Source organism: Cnephaeus nilssonii, assembly GCF_951640355.1.
Source record: "Cnephaeus nilssonii genome assembly, chromosome: 13".
In the NCBI taxonomy this organism is placed as follows: Eukaryota; Metazoa; Chordata; class Mammalia; order Chiroptera; family Vespertilionidae; genus Cnephaeus; species Cnephaeus nilssonii.
The window spans coordinates 82423819-82442950 of record NC_137084.1 but is presented as its reverse complement, the minus strand read 5'-3'; the positions used below and the strand labels follow the sequence as shown (position 1 = coordinate 82442950).

General features: G+C 51.9%; 2 protein-coding genes across 7 annotated transcripts; one reads left to right on the top strand and one right to left on the bottom strand.

Annotated features, from left to right (window-relative positions):
* The first annotated feature begins 8487 nt into the window (after positions 1-8487).
* Positions 8488-14869, top strand: SLC37A4 (solute carrier family 37 member 4). Of its 6 annotated transcripts, none has more exons than XM_079786958.1 (9): positions 8488-8596; positions 9556-9898; positions 10727-10959; positions 11241-11484; positions 11953-12111; positions 12314-12399; positions 13213-13326; positions 13892-14030; positions 14141-14869. In XM_079786958.1, the coding sequence occupies exons 2-9, from the start codon at positions 9751-9753 to the stop codon at positions 14305-14307; spliced, it is 1290 nt and encodes a 429-aa protein (XP_079643084.1). In that variant the 5' UTR covers positions 8488-8596; positions 9556-9750; the 3' UTR covers positions 14308-14869. The 6 variants fall into 6 exon arrangements, with proteins under 6 accessions (XP_079643084.1, XP_079643086.1, XP_079643085.1 ...); XM_079786960.1 differs by lacking the exon at positions 8488-8596 and having other exon boundaries at positions 8615-9898; positions 14141-14312; positions 14542-14869; XM_079786959.1 differs by lacking the exon at positions 8488-8596 and having other exon boundaries at positions 8615-9898; positions 14141-14312; positions 14426-14869.
* A 629-nt stretch (positions 14870-15498) lies between these two features.
* Positions 15499-19119, bottom strand: TRAPPC4 (trafficking protein particle complex subunit 4). The gene is made up of 5 exons (XM_079786967.1): positions 18690-19119; positions 18350-18524; positions 16881-16984; positions 16108-16234; positions 15499-15848 (listed from the first exon to the last, which is right to left on the bottom strand). The coding sequence occupies exons 1-5, from the start codon at positions 18862-18864 to the stop codon at positions 15770-15772; spliced, it is 660 nt and encodes a 219-aa protein (XP_079643093.1). The 5' UTR covers positions 18865-19119; the 3' UTR covers positions 15499-15769.
* Positions 19120-19132: the final 13 nt, after the last annotated feature.

Here is a 19132-nt window from a genome sequence, read left to right as displayed (position 1 = left end):
CCTTATCTGACTGCCTTATAATGAAATCCTTTTCTCTGCAAAAGACCATTGCCTCAGAACCTGGTCTTTCTGTTGAGTAGTGGTCAATGAGCCCACTTGCTCAGCTGGGTTACAGTTTTGCTATACAACAGCTAACAGCAAAAGTCAGGTGATAACTTGGTGCTTTGGTTGCTGTTTGATACCTTCAAACACTTTTTCACATTTTGATCAGCAGTTTTATTGTTATTGGCAGGAGGATTGACCTGAAAAATTACTAGAAGCAAAACATCCTTGATGACTTTGTTTTTTCTAATATTTCCATTAATCCTTAAAAACAATATTTTGGGGGATATTTTAATATGTTGATTTTAACTCCTTGTCCCACCAATGTACCTTGTCTATTAGAAACTGTTCAATTTGTTTAATTCATTCTTGTAATGATTTCTTTCTTAAGTTGTCTACACTTTCTTTCCCCCCTTGAGCTCATATTCCCCTGGGGTATCTGCCATCTTGGCTGGCAGACTAGTGAGGAAGGGCTAATTTCAGGTCCTAGCATGTGCCCCTCCTGAAAAATCTGGCTTCTGTCTGAAGGAGGGTATGAGATATAGATCAAAGATTTTTCCAATGTTAAAATCATCCACAGCGGTACAACTCCCTTTTGGGGAGCTCTCTTGCTAACTTAGAAGCATTTTGCCTTTCAGATTTTGAAGTGGCAGAGTAAATGCCAGGATCCAGGCCATCTGCCTGTACCTGTGTTGAAAGTTGATACCCCAACCTGTTGACGTTCAACTGGTGGCTGTTTTCTGCCCTTAAGTAGTAACAAGGGCAAGCAACGAACTGTCCAACATAATGACATAATATTGAGGGAGAGTGAGTTACAGACCTAAAAACTCTCCCCTCCTGGTGGCAAATTCCAGCAGGTCATAATTATGCAAGAAGTTCCTCAGAAGGCTGATGGACCTTGGGTCTTCAGCAGGGCTGAAAATCTGCATATTATTACCTGCTGCTGAACAGCTGTGGGCATTTCCCCTAACCTGATCATCTTTTCCTGTTTATCAAACTGTACCTGTTTGCATTCCTAAAGGGCCAATGTGTTTTCCAGCAAATAAAAAGCCGTGGGTCCGGAGATTCAGGGAGGCCACTTCACTAGCAAGTGGAGCCTCCCCTGGCTCCCTCATGCCTCCCAAATTTATATTTCTTGTCTAGTCTCTTTATTCATTTACATCACAGCCCTTCTCCAGATTCCTGAACCCTAGCTGCGGAAAGACGCTAGCACCCTCCCCTATCTCCTACCCATAGTTTATGGTCCTCTGTCACTCTGTGCTCCTCCCACCACTCTCCACTCATACTCCAAACACACACTAGGCATTTATCAGCCATTTTCCAGGAATTTCTCCATGTTTCACTGTTAATTTTTTAAAATATTTTATTTTTAAAAAAATATATTTTCATTGATTTCAGAGAGGAAGGGATAGATAGATCAAAGATGAGAAAGAATCATTGATTGGCTGCCTCTTGCACACCCACATTGGGGATGGAACCCACAACCCGGGCATATATATGATCTCCTGATTCCTAGGTCGATGCTCAACCACTGAGTCATGCCGGCTGGAACATCTTCTTTATCATAGAAAAACCATTTATGCAAGGGTCTGTTTCTAGTGCATCTTGTTCCTCTACTGACTGGCAATGCTCTAAACCATGCAATTACCATAACCTTAGAATGGTTAATATTTGGCAGTGGAAATGTTCCTCTTTCCTTTTTTTTTTTTTGGTCAAGCTTTTTATTTTGATGCTTAGTTTTTCCTCCAGATGACCTTTAAAATAATTTTTTTTCCAGTTTTCAAGAAATACTATTGAGATTTTTTTGGAACTGTTCTAAAACTCCAAAAGAACTTGGAAAAAATTGACATTTTGACAGTATCGAAATGATAGCTTTTTTTTTCAGGCATCCAGTATGATTTACATTTATTTATTTTTATTTTACTAGTTAAAAAAATATTTTTATTGGTTTCAGAGAGCGAAGGGAGAGTGAGAGAGAGATAGAAACATCAATGATGAGATACAATCATCAATCGATCGGCTGCCTCCTACATGCCCCTACTAGGGATTGAGCCTGCAACCCGCATAACCCGAGCATGTGTCCTGACCGGGAATTGAACTGTGACTTCCTGGTTCATGGATCAATGCTCACCCACTGAGCCACACCAGCTGGGCTGATTTACATTTATTCACATTAGCTTTTATTATCTCTTAGTAAAGTCTGTCTTGCTTTTTTGTGATGTCATCTCATTTTCTTTCCTTATTTTTACACTAGAGGCCCGATGCATGAAGATTCCTGCAAGAATGGGCCTTCCTTCCCCTGGCTGCCGGCTCCACCTTCGCTTTGGCTGGAGCCACCTTTTCACTCCGGCCCTGAGCTGCCTTTCCGCCTTCCCACACTGCCCAGAGGCCCGGAGTGGCTGGGGCGGTGCGGAAAGCCTGCATCGTCGCCATGGCGACAACGCAAGTGTCCCACCCCGCCCCCGGCCACTTGGCGCCTGCATATGCAAATTAACCCTCCATCTTTGTTGGGTTAATTTGCATACTCACTCCTGATTGGCTGGTAAGCATCACAAAAGTATGGTCAATTTGCATCTTACTCTTTTATTAGTGTAGATATCTTGGGAAATAGTGAGAAAACTAGCATGTGAGTCCCTACTATGACCTGATCATTAAGACATTTTACAGTGTTTTCCTTTCTCCTCCTCTTCCTCCTCCTCCTCCTCCTTCCTCTTCAGCTTTGTTAGTTTATTTTCACAGCTATGCTGAAGTGGGTTATATAATCCATATTTTATTTTAGGGAACTTAAATGAGAGAAGATAGGCAAATAACAACATGAGCTGTGGCTGAGAGGAGGTTTGATTGTACCTAAGTTGGCACTGCAGGTGTGAAGCACTGTTAAACTCTGTCTCTGGGTAATCTTCAGGGCCCTTGTCAGGTGTCTCTGCCCTTAAACTGTGGCCAACGGAAACTCCTCCAGACTTCCTAGGTCTTGTTGATGTCGACTCTGAGATCCACTCCCTTCCCCTCTAGCCAACTAGTAGCGTCAGCAGTGGCTGAGGCAAGATTCTATATTCCCATTGTGTCTCTCTACTAGAAAGTTCACTGAAACTACAGCTCTGTCCACTTTCTGCTCCTTCTTCCATCTATTGCTCCTCAATGGCAAACTAATTTGTAGCAAACGGCATTTTGACAGTTTCACTTTCCTCAGCTCAAAGTCCTTAACTCTGTAAAAATGTGTAGCCCAGCTGGCATGGCTCAGTGGTTGAGCATATGAACCAGGAGGTCAGGGTTCAATTCCCAATCAGGGCACATGTGGGTTTGCTCCCCAGTGTGGGACATGTAGGAGGCAGCCAATCAATGATTCTCTCTCATCGCTGATGTTTCTATCTCTCTCTCCCCCTCTCCCTTCCTCTCTGAAATCAATAAAAATATTTTTTTTAGAAATGTGTATGCAATAACAGAAAAAATCAATATATAAAATGTTTATATGATGTGAGTGATTGCTCATCTACTAATTTACAGAGCATTTGTTCTGAACCAAACACTCCCTGTGTAGAGTGGTAAAGGGGCCATAGTCCATCCTCATGGAATTTATGTAGTTGGAGAGGCTGACAAGTAAATGGAAAACTTCAAGTCAATGGGAAAGATTATATTTATATATTCAAGGATATATATGTATACACGTATGTACTAGTACACACAAAAGAATAAAATCAGAAATGCTCTATTATAAGTGACAATCTTCAACTGGCATTTAAAACTTCTTTTTTATTTTTTCCAAGTTTATGCTAATAATAACGTATAACATGAATGATGGAAAACATTAAAAGCCCAGCTGGTGTGGCTCAGTGGTTGAGCAGCGACCTATGAACCAGAAGGTCACGGTTCGATTCCTAGTCAGGGCATATGCCGGGCCTGTGGACTCAATTCCCAGTAAGGGGTGTGCAGAAGGCAGCTGATCAAGGATTCTTTCTCATCATTGATGTTTCTATCTCTCTCTCCCTCTCCCTTCCTCTCTGAAATCAATAAAATATTTTAAAATAAATAAAAGTTAAACATATAAGGGCTCCCACTGACCAAATATGAGACAATTTAAGCAATCCTATCTAATAATAGACAAATATGCAAATTGACCATACCTCCGACACACCCACAAGCCACGCCCATAAGACACGCCCACCATCCAATCAGAGCGAACGTGCAAATTAACCCAAACCAAGATGGCTACAGCCACAGAGAGCAAGGTTTCCTAGGTAACAGAGGAAGCCAAGCTTTCTGCCTGCCCTTGCCAGGCCTAAGCCTCCACTCAAGCTACAAAGTTTCAATTATAGAAGGTAAACAAATTCAAACAAATGGCGGCAGAATGGAGCTTGAGAGAGCAGGCCAGGGTTGCCGCCGGCAACAAGGGAAGCAAAGCTTTCCGCACACCCTGGCCGGGCTCACCAGCTTAAGGCTACAAAGTTTCAATTGTAGAAGGTGAATTAACTGCCACAGAAATGGCTGCCGGAGCCCTAGGCTTGGCTCCGCTCCAGGCTACAAAGTTTCAATTGTAGAAGGAAAATAAATTCCAGAAACCAGGGCCTCCTCTTGCGTTACCAGGGGGCGTGACCTGCCTGCAAACCACCACAGGCCCCTTGCTCAGGCCACACCCCAAGGGAACCCCCACCTGATCCGGGACGCCCTTCAGGGCAAACCAGCTGGCCCCCACCCCTGTACCAGGCCTCTATCCTATCTAATAAAAGAGTAATATACAGATTGATCATCACTGCAACACACAATATAGCTGCCCCCATGTGGTCAAAGATCCTGCCCCCATGTGGACACAAGATGGCCACCACAAGATGGCCAGCAGGAGAGGGCAGTTGGGAGGCACCTGGCCTGTAAGGGGGGGCAGTTGAGAAGGACCAGGCCTGCAAGGGAGGGCAGTTGGAGGTGATCAACCCTGCAGGAGAGGGCAGTTAGGGGTAACCAGGCCGGCAGAGGAGGGAAGTTGGGGGCAAACAGGCTGGCAGCAGAGTGGTTAGGGGGTGATCAGGCTGGCAGGCAGAAGCGGTTAGGGGCAATCAGGAAGGCAGGCAGGCAAGCAGTTGGGAGCCAGCAGTCCTGGATTGTGAGAGGGATGTCCGACTGCCCGTTTAGGCCCGATTGGGCCTAAACGGGCAGTCGGACATCCCTTGAGGGGTCCCAGATTGGAGAGGGTGCAGGCTGGGCTGAGGGACAACCCCCCTCCGTGCACGAATTTCGTGCACCGGGCCTCTAGTAAGATAAATAATAGTGGGCACAGATTATAATACATCAAATACAATGATACTAATCTTTTGTTGTTGTTAATCCTCACTTGAGGACACTTTTTTCCATTGTTTAGAGAGATAGAAACATCCATGTGAGAGACACATAGATTGGCCTCCGGCACATGCCCCGACCAGGGCCAGGGATTGAGCCTGCAACCGCAGTGTGGGCCCTGGACTGGGATTGAACCCAGGAACCTTCAGTCTGGGGGACAATGCTCCAACTCCTGAGCCAATACTAATCTTTTTTTTTTTTAAAGAAATTTCTTTTAAGTCCAGTTGCTCTTTTTAAAAATATATATTTTTTTGTTGATTTCAGAGAGGAAGGGAGAAGGAGAGATAGAAACATCAATGATGAGAGAGAATCATTGATTGGCTGCCTCCCGCACGCCCCACACTGGGGATCAGCCCACAACCCGGGCATGTGCCCTTGACCGGGAATCAAACCTGTGACCTCTTGGTTCTTGGGTTGACGCTCAGCCACTGAGCCACACCTGGCTGGACAATACTAATCTTTTTAATTTTTAATTTTTTACATATTTTTATTGATTTCAGAGAGGAAGGGAGAGAGAAATATCCATGATGAGAGAGAATCATGGATCGGCTGTCTTCTGCATGCCCCACACTGGGGATCAAGCCCGAAACCTGGGCATGTGCCCTTGACTGGGAATCGAACCCGGGACCCTTCAGTTCACAGGTCGATGCTCTATCCACTGAGCCAAACTCGTTAGGGCAATACTATGCTAATTTTTTAAAGAGGGGAGGGTGAGGGAGACGACCTCTTTACAAAAGAATGCCAACTCATAAGTATAGAAGGAATAATATATGGAGAAAAATCTCCATTTGCAACCACCATATTAATAAATGGATTCAGACAAGAATTATCAATAGATGCTAAAACCACTGGGTGAAAGATTATTGGAACAGGATATTTCATAGTATTGAAGAATGATCCCATAGATTGCTAATTAAAAAAAGGAAAAAGTACCTTTATACTATAGAAATCAGGTGGACACCTTTTAACTAAATGGCCACACTTACTACATGCCTCCTGATGTGGCACACTGAGAATGACACCCCATCGAACTTGTGCCACAATGTTTCACCTGATCTTTACTGCAAAAACAGTCTGATGAGTTCATGTTGGGGGACATTCTGCAGAATAACTGACCTAGACTCTTGAAAAATATGCAAGTCATGGAAGATTGTTTTCAAAATATATTTTTATTTATTTTATATATTTTATTTTTATTTATTTATTTTAAATATATTTTTATTGATTTCAGAGAGGAAGGGAGAGGGGAAGAGAGACCGAAACATCAATGATGAGAGACAATCATTGATCGGCTGCTTCCTGCACACCCCACACTGAGGATCGAGCCCGCAACCCCCACAACCTGGGCATGTGCCCTGATCGGGAATGGAACTGTGACCTCCTGGCTCATAGGTTGATGCTCAGCCACTGAGCCACACTGGCCGGCCTTTTTTTCTTTTTTAAATGGGTAACTGCTTTATCTTTATTTAGGCCTTAGGAAGAAAATTAACTTTGATCACATGTTACCTCTTTAAAAAATCTAATTTTACATAGATAGGATCAAATGATCAGAGACATCATTTCTTCTGTAAAAACTGGCCAAATTATGCTGTGGCTGGTGTGGCTCAGTTGGTTCGGTGTTGTCTTGTGCACCGGGACAACAAACATATTTTATGTTTTTATTGATTTCAGAGAAGACGGGAGAGTGAGAGAGATAGAAACATCAATGATGAGAGAGAATCATCAATAGGCTGTCTCCTTCACGCCCTGACTGGTGATCCAGCCCGAAACCCAGGCATGTGCCCTGACCAGGAATCGAACCATGACCTCCTGGTTGACACTCAACCACTGAGCCATGCCAGCTGGGCAATTACTACATCTTTTTTATCCGCTCATCTACTGATGGGCACTTGAGCTGTTCCTAGATACTGGCTATGAATATAGGGGTGCATACATTCTTTCTGATTGGTGTTTCAGGTTTCTTGGGATATATTCCCAGAAGTGGGATCACTGGGTCAAATGGAGTTCCATTTTCAATTTTTTGAGGAAACTTCATACTGTTTTCCATAATGGCTGCACCAGTCTGCATTCCCACCAGCAGTGCACGAGGGTTCCCTTTTCTCCACATCCTCTCAGCACTTGTCATTTGTTGACTTATTGATGGTGGCCATTCTGATAGGTGTGAGGTGGTACCTCATTGTAGCTTTAATTTGCATCTCTCTGATGGTCAGTGACACTGAGCATTTTTTCATGTGTCTATTGGACATCTATCTGCATGTCCTCTTTGGAGAAGTGCCTATTCAGGTCCTTTGACCATTTTTTATTTCATTTTAATTTTAAAATTGATTTTAGAGATAGGAAGGAGGAAGAGAGAGAGAGAGAGAGAGAGAGAGAGAGAGAGAGAGAGAGAGAGAGAGAGGGAGAGAGAAGAGAGAAAAACACATTGATTGGTTGCGTCTTGCACGGGCCTGGACCCGGAGTCGAACCCGCCACCTTTTGCTGTAAGGGACAATGCGTCCAATCAACTGAGCCACACTGGCCAGGGCTCCTTTGCCCATTTTAAAATCGGATTGTTTGTCTTCCTAGTGTTGAGTTATATACTTTCTTTATACATTATATATATATATGATTGAGGGAAGGGAGGGGGAGAGAGAGAGAGAAACATCGATGTATCGACTGGCTGCCTCCTGCATGCTCCCATTCCCATCCTGGGGATCGGCGGCGACCCCAGCCTGTGCTCTGACTGGAAATCCACCTGGTGACCCCTCGGGGATGCTCAAACCCTGAGCCATGTGGGCGGGGCTAGGAGCCGTATTTTTTTGTTTTGTTACAACGGGAAATGCGATTGTACTAGTCTTCTTGGTTTCCCTTTCTGAGAGTCCATTATTGGTGTGTAAAATGCAAATTTGGCTGGCGTGGCTCAGTGGTTGCGCGTGGGCCTAAGAACCGGGAGGGTTGGATTCCCAGTCAGGGCACCTGCCCGGGTTGCAGGCTGGCTCCCAGCGGGAGGCAGAGCCAATGATTCCCTGCATCACTGATGTTTCTCCCTTCCTCTCCCAAGTCAATAAAAACACGTTTAAAGGAAATAAAACAGGGTTGCCCAGCCCTAAGGAGAGCGTCCTCGCCCAGGACAGGGTGACGGGCAGGGTTAAGCCTGAACCTTGGGGCCTGGACTTGGCTCTCCGAGGCCCCGCCTCACCCGGCCCGGCGCAGACTCCGCCGCCGGCCTAGGGCTCCTCCCGCCGGCCCGGTAGGTGGTGTGCGGGAGCGGCGTCTCCGCCGGCGGGGCTGCAGAGGGGGTCTCAGGGCCTAGGCTCCTTTGCTGGAGCCCCAACAAAGGTTGCCCCATTTCCGCTACAACCGGAGTTGTTCCTGCGGCTGGGGAGGCGGGGGGACAATTCTTGATTCTGGGGACCAAGGAGGCGCCGCCCGGGACCAGCGCCGGCTCCTTCACGTGCATCAGGCCGTCCCCGCACCGCTGCAGCTCCCGCACCCGGCCGATCCCTCCCCGGCCGGTGTCGGGGTGCGGGGCAGCCTGAGGCCATGGGCTGTGCAGGCGCGCGCTCCCGCCTCTCCCTCCCCCACGCCCGCCGGGCGCCCCCGCGGGGCCTCCGCGAGGTCTGCTGCTCCGCTGGCCCGGCTCCTTCCGCTCCAGTTGCCTTTCAGCCGCGCGGAGAGGCGGAGGGAGGGGGCGGGCAGGCACTGCCGCGGGAAGCCCGAGGCCGCCGAGTGGCCCTACGACCCCAGCCCCTGGTGAGGCCTTGGGGTGACACCGTGAGTCCTGCACTGGGGCCTCCTTCCTGTAACTGCAACAGCACAGTTCGGCCCGGGGGCCGAGCATTGGGGGGACAGGCTGGGGTCAGTTCTGTGAGCCTCTTCAAGTGGTGCTGTTGGGTCCACGTCCGAGGCGGTGTGTGTGGAAACACCCGCCCCTGGTCCGGGCCAGCACCCAGCAGACCCAGTAACGCTGTGCTGGATGAATGAGAAGGTGGTGCCTGGGAGCGGGCCGGAGAGGGCCGCTCTGCTGCCTCCCTGGGCGCTTGCAGACAAAAGTAATTAGGTGAGGCTTTAATCACCGCTCATTGCACAGGCAGAGGAACAAGAGCAGGGGAAGGAGACATCCTGGGGACACAGGGTGCTGGCCTGGCGCAGGGCACGGCCTCCGGCCCCCACAGCTTGGCTGTCAATCTGTTTTCTTGTCTCCCTCAGGACACTGGGTTCCCTAGGAGCTGCCCCGGGCTTAATGATTGTCCAGAAGGTGGCTATAAAGAGAGCCCGGGAGTCTAGGTGGAGGAGGGAGCAGAGAAAGCCCAGCTCAGCAGATCTGGGCACCGAGGGAGCTGCAGGCAGGAGCCGAGGTCAGAGGCGCCCTGTCCTGGCCTGCAGGGCTCGCTGGCTTCCGCCATGGCTGCCCGGGGCTATGGCTACTATCGCACTGTGATCTTCTCGGCCATGTACGGAGGCTACAGCCTGTACTACTTCAACCGCAAGACCTTCTCCTTCGTCATGCCCTCGCTGGTGGAGGAGGTCCCTCTGGACAAGGATGACCTGGGTGAGCCTCAGCGCAGGTGGGGCCAGGCCACAGGGCCCGCAGGACCACATGAGTGTGTGTGGCGTGTGGTGTGTAAGGCCGTGATGAGTGTGGAGCATCTGCACAGCAGAGGTGAGGGGACAGTCTCCGTGTGCGGACGGAGGCGGAGAGCCATGTACGTGGTGTTGGTGAAGGGCTGTCAGCATGATCCATGCAGCCTGAGGCAGGCTCTAACTGATGTGTCTGTGTGCTGTGACCCACGTGTACCCCGAGGTGCTGAGTGTGTTCAGGGGGATTTTGAGTCTGGTTGCCTGTCATGCGGGTGCATGCTGAGCACTTGCTGGCCACTGGCGCTGTGAGCATGGAACTGGAGTCGGCACCACGGCCTCAGGGGGCCCAGCAGGTTACCTTTCGGGAGGAATGTGGTCCCTGATTCCATTCTAAGTCCTTCGCCCCATGTTCAAAGGTGGGGCAACAGAGTGGCCAGAGACCTGGGTTGGCACCCAGGGTGAGGGGGAATCAAGTGGATGTGACTCCCAGGGAGGGTGCTCCTGTCCTGCCCCTTCTTGCTTCCAGACAGCTGTCGCTGGAACTCTCCAAGAGGCTGAAAGGTCATGGGTCAGCCGGGGCTAGCGCTGACGGGAAGCAGGGAGAGCAGCTGAGGCAGGGCAGTGGTGGGTCCCAGCACAGGTCGGGGTCCCGGCACAGGTCCTGCTAGTGCCCCTGGAAGGAAGCTGTCTCACCCTGCCCAGCACCTCTGCCCGCCTGACCCCAGCTTCTCCAACCTCTCCTGCGCCTCTGCCCTGCCCCTGACCCCCAGGGGTCCTGTTCCCTGCCCCTCCCCTGCAGGGCTCATCACCAGCAGCCAGTCGGCAGCCTACGCCATCAGCAAGTTTGTGAGTGGGGTGCTGTCTGACCAGATGAGCGCTCGCTGGCTCTTCTCGTCCGGGCTGCTCCTGGTCGGCCTGGTCAACGTAGCCTTTTCCTGGAGCTCCACAGTGTCTGCCTTCGCTGCCCTCTGGTTCCTCAATGGCCTGGCGCAGGGCCTGGGCTGGCCCCCGTGTGGGAAGGTCCTCAGGAAGGTGAGTCTCAATGGGCCCTGAGGATCCGCGGAGCTGGGAGCCGGCACCTCCACCTCCACCCGAGGGTTTCTCAGGAGGGTCAGCCTGGCTCCTGTGCTTGCCGAGGTATTTTAGGAGCCTGGCATGGTGGGTCAGGTGGCAAATGAGGGAACTGGCCTGCCAGAGAGAAGCGCCCTCTTCCTCATTCCTGCCATGTGAGCTTCTGGGTCTGCCCCCTTGGTCCCCTCCTTCTGCATGGACTGTAGGCCGGGCACCTACCTACTCTGTCCCTGTGCCCACAGTGGTTTGAGCCATCTCAGTTTGGCACTTGGTGGGCCATCCTGTCAACCAGCATGAACCTGGCTGGAGGGCTGGGCCCCATCCTGGCAACCGTTCTGGCCCAGAGCTACAGCTGGCGCAGCACGCTGGCCCTGTCGGGGGCGCTGTGTGTGGCTGTCTCCGTCCTCTGTCTCCTGCTCATCCACAATGAACCTGCCGACGTTGGACTCCGCAACCTGGACCCCACCCCCTCCAAGGGCAAAAAGGGTGAGCACCCACCTAGGCTGACCCCTTGGGTCATAACTTGGCAGACGTTTGTCAAGGCCTGGCCTGTGCTAGCCAATGGGTGAGGGGTTGGAATGGTGATGGAGAGTGGGTGGGGAGCGAGTAGGTAAAACTCCATTCCAAACACAATTAAGTGTCAGACAAAGGGCAGCGCCCATAAATGCTAGGGTTCATATTCTATCCTGACCCTTCCCCTCACAGAGCCAGGCTTCCCTGTCCTGGGCAGCAGCCGAAGCCGAAGCGGCTGGGCGCTGTCCTCCATCCGCCCTGGTCCTCAGTGTCGCTCACTGGCTGAGGCTTGCAGCGAGGGGAGGGCAGCGCAGGGGTGAGGGGACCTCGGCTGACCCGGGCTCTGGATGGACTCTGTTCCTGTGGCTGGTTAATGACTGGTGGGCGCTCCCTGGGGGAGGGCAGCGGGAGCAGAGCCTGAGGCCTGGCCTCCCCCCCCAGGCTCCGCGAAGGAGGAGAGTACCTTACCGGAGCTGCTGCTGTCCCCCTACCTGTGGGTGCTCTCCACTGGCTACCTGGTGGTGTTCGGAGTCAAGACCTGCTGTACTGACTGGGGCCAGTTCTTCCTTATCCAGGAGAAAGGACAGTCAGCCCTTGTGGGTAAGGGGAGTGTTGGGACGGGTGGGCACAGGGCAGAAACCAGTGCGGGGCGTGGGCAATGCAGGCCCGGCTTCCCTTCGTTCCCTTCTCTTCTCTCCCTGAGGCTGGGGACTAGGCGGGCAGATGTGACCAGCCGTGGGGACCCTCTGGGACAACCCCAATGTGCAGCACCCTTTCTTTCCTCTCCCACACCCCACTGCAGGTAGCTCCTACATGAGTGCCCTGGAGGTCGGGGGCCTTGTAGGCAGCATTGCCGCTGGCTACCTGTCGGACCGGGCCATGGCGAAGGTGAGTGGGCAGAAGGGACAGGAGGCGGGTCCCTAAATCTTCCCAGCCAGACCCTAGCCAGTTTGACCCTGAGGATAGAGCAGTGGCCTGTGGACTCAAGGGCCCTGGGTTTGATTCCAGTCAAGGGCACATGCCCGGGTTGCAGGCTCGATCCCCAGTAGAGGGTGTGCAGGAGGCAGCCGATCACTGATTCTCTCTCATCATTGATGCTTCTCTCTCTCCCTTCCTCTCTGAAATCAATCAAAACATATATATATAAAAGTCTTCCCAGGCAGAATGGGACAGGCACCAGAGGGGGGAGCCCTGGGGCACAGGCAGGTTGGCATGTGCTGGTTTAGGCCGATGTGGAAATCAGGCCTTTGGGGAAAGGGTTTTTTAAAATATATATATATATATATATTTTTATTTCAGAGAGGAAGGGAGAGGGAGAGATAGAAACATCAATGATGAGAAGCCCACAACCCAGGCATGTGCCCTGACTAGGAATTGAACCGTAAGCTCCTGGTTCTTAGGTCGATGCTCAACCACTGAGCCCCGCCGGCCGGACAGGAAAGGGTTTTAACTTATGTCAAAGTGAGTCAGAATCTCTCTCAGCCTAGCAGTGGGCTTCTCACAGCCCCAGCCATGGCTGGGAGGATGGTGCAGCTGCCAGCACATGCCCCGAGCTGGCCTGCGTGGAGGAAGGGACATGGTGGAGTCTGGCCTCAGAGCCTCGGAGGTCCCAATGGAGGGACTGCTCACGACCGGTCGGCAGAGGCCTGTGTGTCAGAGCCCAGGGTCCTGGGTCCTGACGTGGCTGGACTGTCTCCACAGGCAGGGCCGTCTGCCCACGGGAACCCTCGCCATGGCCTGCTGCTGGCGATGATGGCAGGCATGACAGCGTCCATGTACCTCTTCCGGGTAACCGTGACCAGGGACGCCCCCAAGGTAAGTAAGGGGCTGGGCCAGGGCAGGCATGGAATGAGGAAGCAAGGGCCAGGGACTCCTCTCCTCTGGCTGCGGCCCGACCCGACTCCTCCGGCTCAGTTTCCCTTTCTGGTTCTGTTTGTGCCTCGGCTCCTCTCCTCTGCACTCTGGTGCCCTCCCTCCTGACTGGCTCTGGTTTTCTCCTCTTCCTTCTGCTCCTCAGGATGTTGCTTTCTGGACTCTGGCTCTTCACCCTCTCGCTGAGCTCACAGGCTTTAAGGAGCATGAGGTGCCTTATCTGTGTCTGTTTCTCACCTTTGTCCTGCCCCTCTGCCTGGCCCAGCCAGTCCAGCTCCCAGGAGCCAGCGCCTCACTCAGAGGCCGGCTCCTGTATCTCCTCCACCCACCCACAGGGCCCCAGGGCCGCTCAGTGTGGCCACTCCTCCGGCTCTGCACTGGCAGTTGTGTTGGGAGTGGGGTGAGGGGTCACCGCCTCCTGACTAGTCCCTTGTTTCTGGGGAACGCCTCCTCTCTGGGGGGGAGGGGGGCGTGCCCAGCCCTCAATGCTGCCCTGCACTCCCTGCAGCTCTGGATCCTGGTGTTGGGAGCTCTGTTTGGTTTCTCCTCTTATGGCCCCATCGCCTTGTTTGGAGTCATTGCCAATGAGAGTGCCCCTCCCAACTTGTGTGGCACCTCCCATGCCATCGTGGGACTCATGGCCAATGGTAAGCGATGCCCTTTAGTCTCTCCCTCACTCCCACATGGCCAGTTAGAGGCTGGGGGTGCCCACTGACCAGTTTCACAAGTGACTTTGCTCTTGCCTCCTCCCTGGCAGTGGGTGGCTTTCTGGCCGGGTTGCCCTTCAGCACCATTGCCAAGCACTACAACTGGAGCACAGCCTTCTGGGTGGCGGAAGTGATCTGCGCAGCCAGCACAGCTGCCTTCTTCGTCCTGCGGAACATCCGCACCAAGATGGGCCGCGTGCCCACGAAGGCCGAGTGAGGCAGGTTCCAGCACCCGCTCCCACCTGGCCCCGCCCCACCGGCTGGGAGGGGAGGGGCCTGCTCTGGCCCGCACTGAGCCTCTGACTTCCTTCTGCTCCTTTTCCCTGGCCAGGCAGCACTGGACAGCATCAGTGGCTAATGAGGTTCCGGCTCCCCATCCTATGCTCTATTTAAAGGATCACCTTTGTTCTAGGATTCCATTAGCTTCTATTTTCTGCCTTCAAACAGGAAGCCCTTACAGCCAGGGAGTCTCCTACACTCTTCTTCTCTCCTGGGCCCTGCCTGGCCCCCATCCCGTCCCGTCCCGTCCGTCCGTCCCCACCAGGGGTGAGGCTCTCCTGCAGCTGCAGGCCACCATGCCCTGCCTTCTGCCCTAAGGCCTCTCAGCAGAGGTAACTGCTACTACCAGTTCCTCAGGGTCCAGGGAAAGAGACCATCACTCTCACCATTATCCTGGGTACACCCCCGTCGGGTAAGGGCGGGAGGGTAGGAAGACATTATAGGTTTGGCCAATGACCCAGGTCCAAAAGATTAAAGCTAGATTTCATACTAAACACTGACAGCGAGTCAGTCCTTCTTTCAAGAGGTATAAGCCAGGCAGCTTTCTCTGGAAAATACCCTTCTGGGGCCTGCTTTCCACCCTAAAAGTGAGACCCAATTCCCTGGAATGGGAAAGCGGACATGGACTCCTGTGAATGTACGTCTCCTCCGCCTTCAGTTTAACACTGTATATCTAGCAACGATCACTTCAGAGATGGAGTTACGGGGTTTCGCGCAGATTAAGAAGTGAGTGGAGGGAGGCAGAAGCCTGGGTTCAGCCTCAGGCGGTCAGTAACTGGCTGAGACTGCAGCACCGAGCACCTGCTAAACCTCTGGTCTGCAACAGAGCCTCGCCCCTGAGGTTTGAGTGTGAGGATTAAATGAGATAAAGCAACAATGCGGTAAAGCCTGGCTGTAAACACTTGATAAATGTTCCATCATCATCATCATCACCACAATCACCAGCCTAGAAGTCAGTGGTAATTATGAAACTAGATCCAAGGGCCCTGATTCAGAGTCCCACGATCATTCATTTAATGAGCACATTGGTGTGTTTTTTTTACTAGAATATCTCCCCAGAATTCCCTTATCATTTTTGTCTCCCCTTCTGGGCCTTTCCCCCAAAACCATCAATTAGGATTGAAAACACTGAGATCAAAGGAATGTTTATTATAGCATTTATGGGCCTACCTCCTCCATAAATAAAATATGTAGAGTCGGGAAGTAGGACCATGACAGATGGAGAGGAAAGAGCATGGTAGTAAGGCTCAGGGATCAGTACTGTCAACCAGCTCAGCCCCCGCCCCCCCCCCTCAGGTGTACTAACAAGGCGCCTGGGACTTCCACTGGAGGACTCAGTAGGACCCCTGCCACAGGATCAGTTTAGGAAGGCGGCAGTGGGGTATTGTTGCAGGTTCAGCCTATGACCCGGGTCCAAAAGTTCCAGCCTTCTCTGCCACCTCCAGGGCTACCTTCAGGTTCTGGTCGAACAGCTCACACCTACACCGGGCCCAGGAGGCACACGTGAGGACCAAGTGGGAGGCTAAGGCTCCCTCCCCGCTCTGGGGGCAGAGGCAGAGCCAGGGACATGCCTGCTTGAAGGACACACTTCCCCAGGAAAAGTCATGGACTTCTTAGTAAGTAAAAGGCTACTCACTCTTGTTTTATTTTCACAAATCTCCATTATACCTCAAAGTGACTCTGGAGAAGAGCACGCAGGCTGGGGCAAGAACTTGATCTGGGGAGTGGGACTACCTACCTGATGGGCATTTCCAGGGAGTAGAATGGATTCTTGAGGGCAAAGTCTGAGTAAATCTCATAAATCTTTCGGAGTAGAGAGTCTATTCCAGCTTGCCTAGGGTCTGCCAGCACCACAAACTTGATTCCTGGAGAGGGGCCAGGAATGGTTACCAAAGGGTAGAGAAGGCAACGAACAGCGTCATCCTGTGTTTGTATAGCACTTCAGTTTTGCAAAGCACTTTCATCAGCCTGTTGTCATTTTATCCTTATTGCTCCACAGAGCAGAAAGGCAAGGTTTTAAATCCGTAAGTGAGACCACGAGTCGAAGTGACTTGATCACATCACTCAGCGGACTGAGAGGCTTTGAGTTCTCTCTCTCACTTACTTCTGGAATTGGGGTCCCTCAGTAGAAAGTGCCAGGCAGGGGACAAACGCAGGCAATTTCCAATTATCTGCGTTAAAAGCGAGTGAAGCCATGGAACTCACGATCCAAAGGTCACCACTTGGCATTCAAATTTCATTTTGAAACAACACACCTTCCAAAATGTGCAACGTGAGCTGACATTAGGTGAGTTTTCTGTGTGCACAAGATAACCAGGGCTGAGCATACTGGGTGGTGTGGACAAAATCAGCGGCACATTAACTATTAACTAGCTTTGGGCTCACAAAACAGACAGATGTGCCCATGCTGGCCTGCCCAGGAAGCCACCCCACGCCACGGCTTCCCCAAGCTTGGTCAGTCCCTTCCACAGCCCATCCCGTTGCATCCCCTGCCCATCTGGAGACGCCTACCTGTCAGGGTCTGGAAGCAGTGCAGCTTGAATGTGTCTGTCTCCAGCATCTCAATGCCTGAGCTGCCCTGTTCAGGAGACAGCTGGGAGCCGATTGCGAACAGCCTATTTGCAAAGGAGGCAAAGCTGGGGATGCACCCACTGCTGTGAGGGAGGAGTGCTTCCCCAAACCTCCCACCGAAGCGATCCTCTCTGCGGCGGAGTTCACATTACAGTTGGAGGCAGGCAGAACGGGCAGTGGGAACAAAACTTCTCTCAAGTTCACTCGAATTCTGCAAGGATTTTACAGCATGTCCTCAAATAACATCGTTTATTTTAACACTGATGAGATGCCATAGGAACTTTTCACATCAATTGACCTGTGGCAAAACTGATTTCATGATACAATTGACTTAAATATGGGTTTTGAACTGTGTGGGTCCACTTATACACAATTTTTTCCAAAAAATAAATAGTTGGCCTTCCTATCCAGGGGTTTCAAATACAAGGATTCAACCACCTCTGGATCAAAAATAGTATTTTCAATCCATAGTAGGAGATTTCTGGAGGTAGAGGGCCAACTGTCTGCATTGTTGTATGCTGTTTTATTTATTGATTTTTAGAGAGAGAGGAAGAGAGAGAGGGAGGGACAAAGAAACATTGATTTCTTCCACTTATTTAGGCATTCACTGGTTGATTCTTGTATGTGCCCTTATGGGGATCCAACCTTCAATCTTGGCATCTGGACGATGCTCTAACCAACTGAGCTTGCAGACACCAAGGGATGACAGTCGTTTTGGGTCAAGTTATTTGTGACGGGCTCACACCCCTAAACCCCTGTGGTTCAAGGTCAACTGTACCTCCTTTTGCTTAATGTTGCAGAACCCACTGAGGATGTTAAGTGAGGACTTATTGTATATCCATACTTTGCTATACATTAAGAACTTTGGGAAAAATTTAAAAAAAAAAAAGAAGAACTTTGGGAAAAATTAACACCGGGGCCCACCATGCGACTCAATGGTTGAGCGTGGACCTATGAACCAGGAGGTCAGGGTTCGATTCCAGGTCAAAGCACAGGCCAGGTTTGTGGCCTCCATCCCCAGTAGGGGGCGTGCAGGAGACAGCTGATCAATGATTCTCCCTCATCATTAATGTTTCTCTCCCCTTCCTCTCTGGAATCAATTAAACATAATAGGAATGTTACTTAACCCAAGGCTAGCATACCCATCACAGCTCATACTGTGGTTGAGAACAGAAAAAGATCCTAAAGATCTTTTAGTTCAACTGCCTTACTATACACATGGCGAACTGAGGTTCCGAGAAGCTGAGGTAAGCCACAGCCCACCAATGCCAGTATGACCTAAAACCTGGCCGAACTGAACCGGTCGTTCTTTTCCTAACGACTTAAAAGTAGAGGCAGGTAAGCACTAACCCGCCAGCCTAAGAGCCCAGTGCAGGCCAGGAGGCACGAGGCAGGGTTGGAGGACTTACGAGTGGAACATGGAGGCCAGCATGAGCTTCTCATTGGAGGTGAGGCGGGGCCGGCCGAATCGCACGGACACGGGATAGTTGGCGGGGTTGCCAAGGTACTCCAGCACCTCTTTGCCATCGGCCGTGTACTTGCCGTTCACGTCCTTGCCATTGATGGCCAGCACTGCGTGGCCCACTGCAGAGGCGAGGCGAGGGTCAACGAAGCCCCATCCAGTGGATTCCGCCAAGGGAACAGGGACGCGACCCCAGCCCCAGCCCACCGCCGCGGGGCCGCCTCCCGAGCCCGGCCCACCGCCGCGGGACTCCCTCCCGAGCCCGGCCCACCCTGAACCCAGCCCACCCCGGATGCCGTCGCGCTGGCCAAAGGCAACTAGCACTCGCTCGTCGTGTAGCTTGAGCAGCAGATCAAGCGGGTAACTGAACGTCTTCTCAGCCTCGGCTCGTGGCGCGTAGCTGTCCAGCTGGTAAATGAGGCCGCCGGCTTTGTTCACCACGTACACACTGAAAATAGCCATCGTTGCGCCGCGGCGGCGAGCCGGGCAATGGGCGGCCTGGCTGGACCGCAGTCGCTGGGCCCGCCCGCCGCCGCCGGCCGCGCTAGCGCACTGGAGGCTACGCGCGGGGGGCGCGACGCCGGAAACTAGTTGCCTGGATTGATAGCGGGTTTCCGGCCTCTCTCCCGGCTCTTAGTGCCAGGGCAGAGCTGCGCACGACTGCTTCCTAACCAGCGGCACAGCTCAACGAGGCAGGCGGGGTGCGGGCTCGGGAATCGGAGCCCAGGGC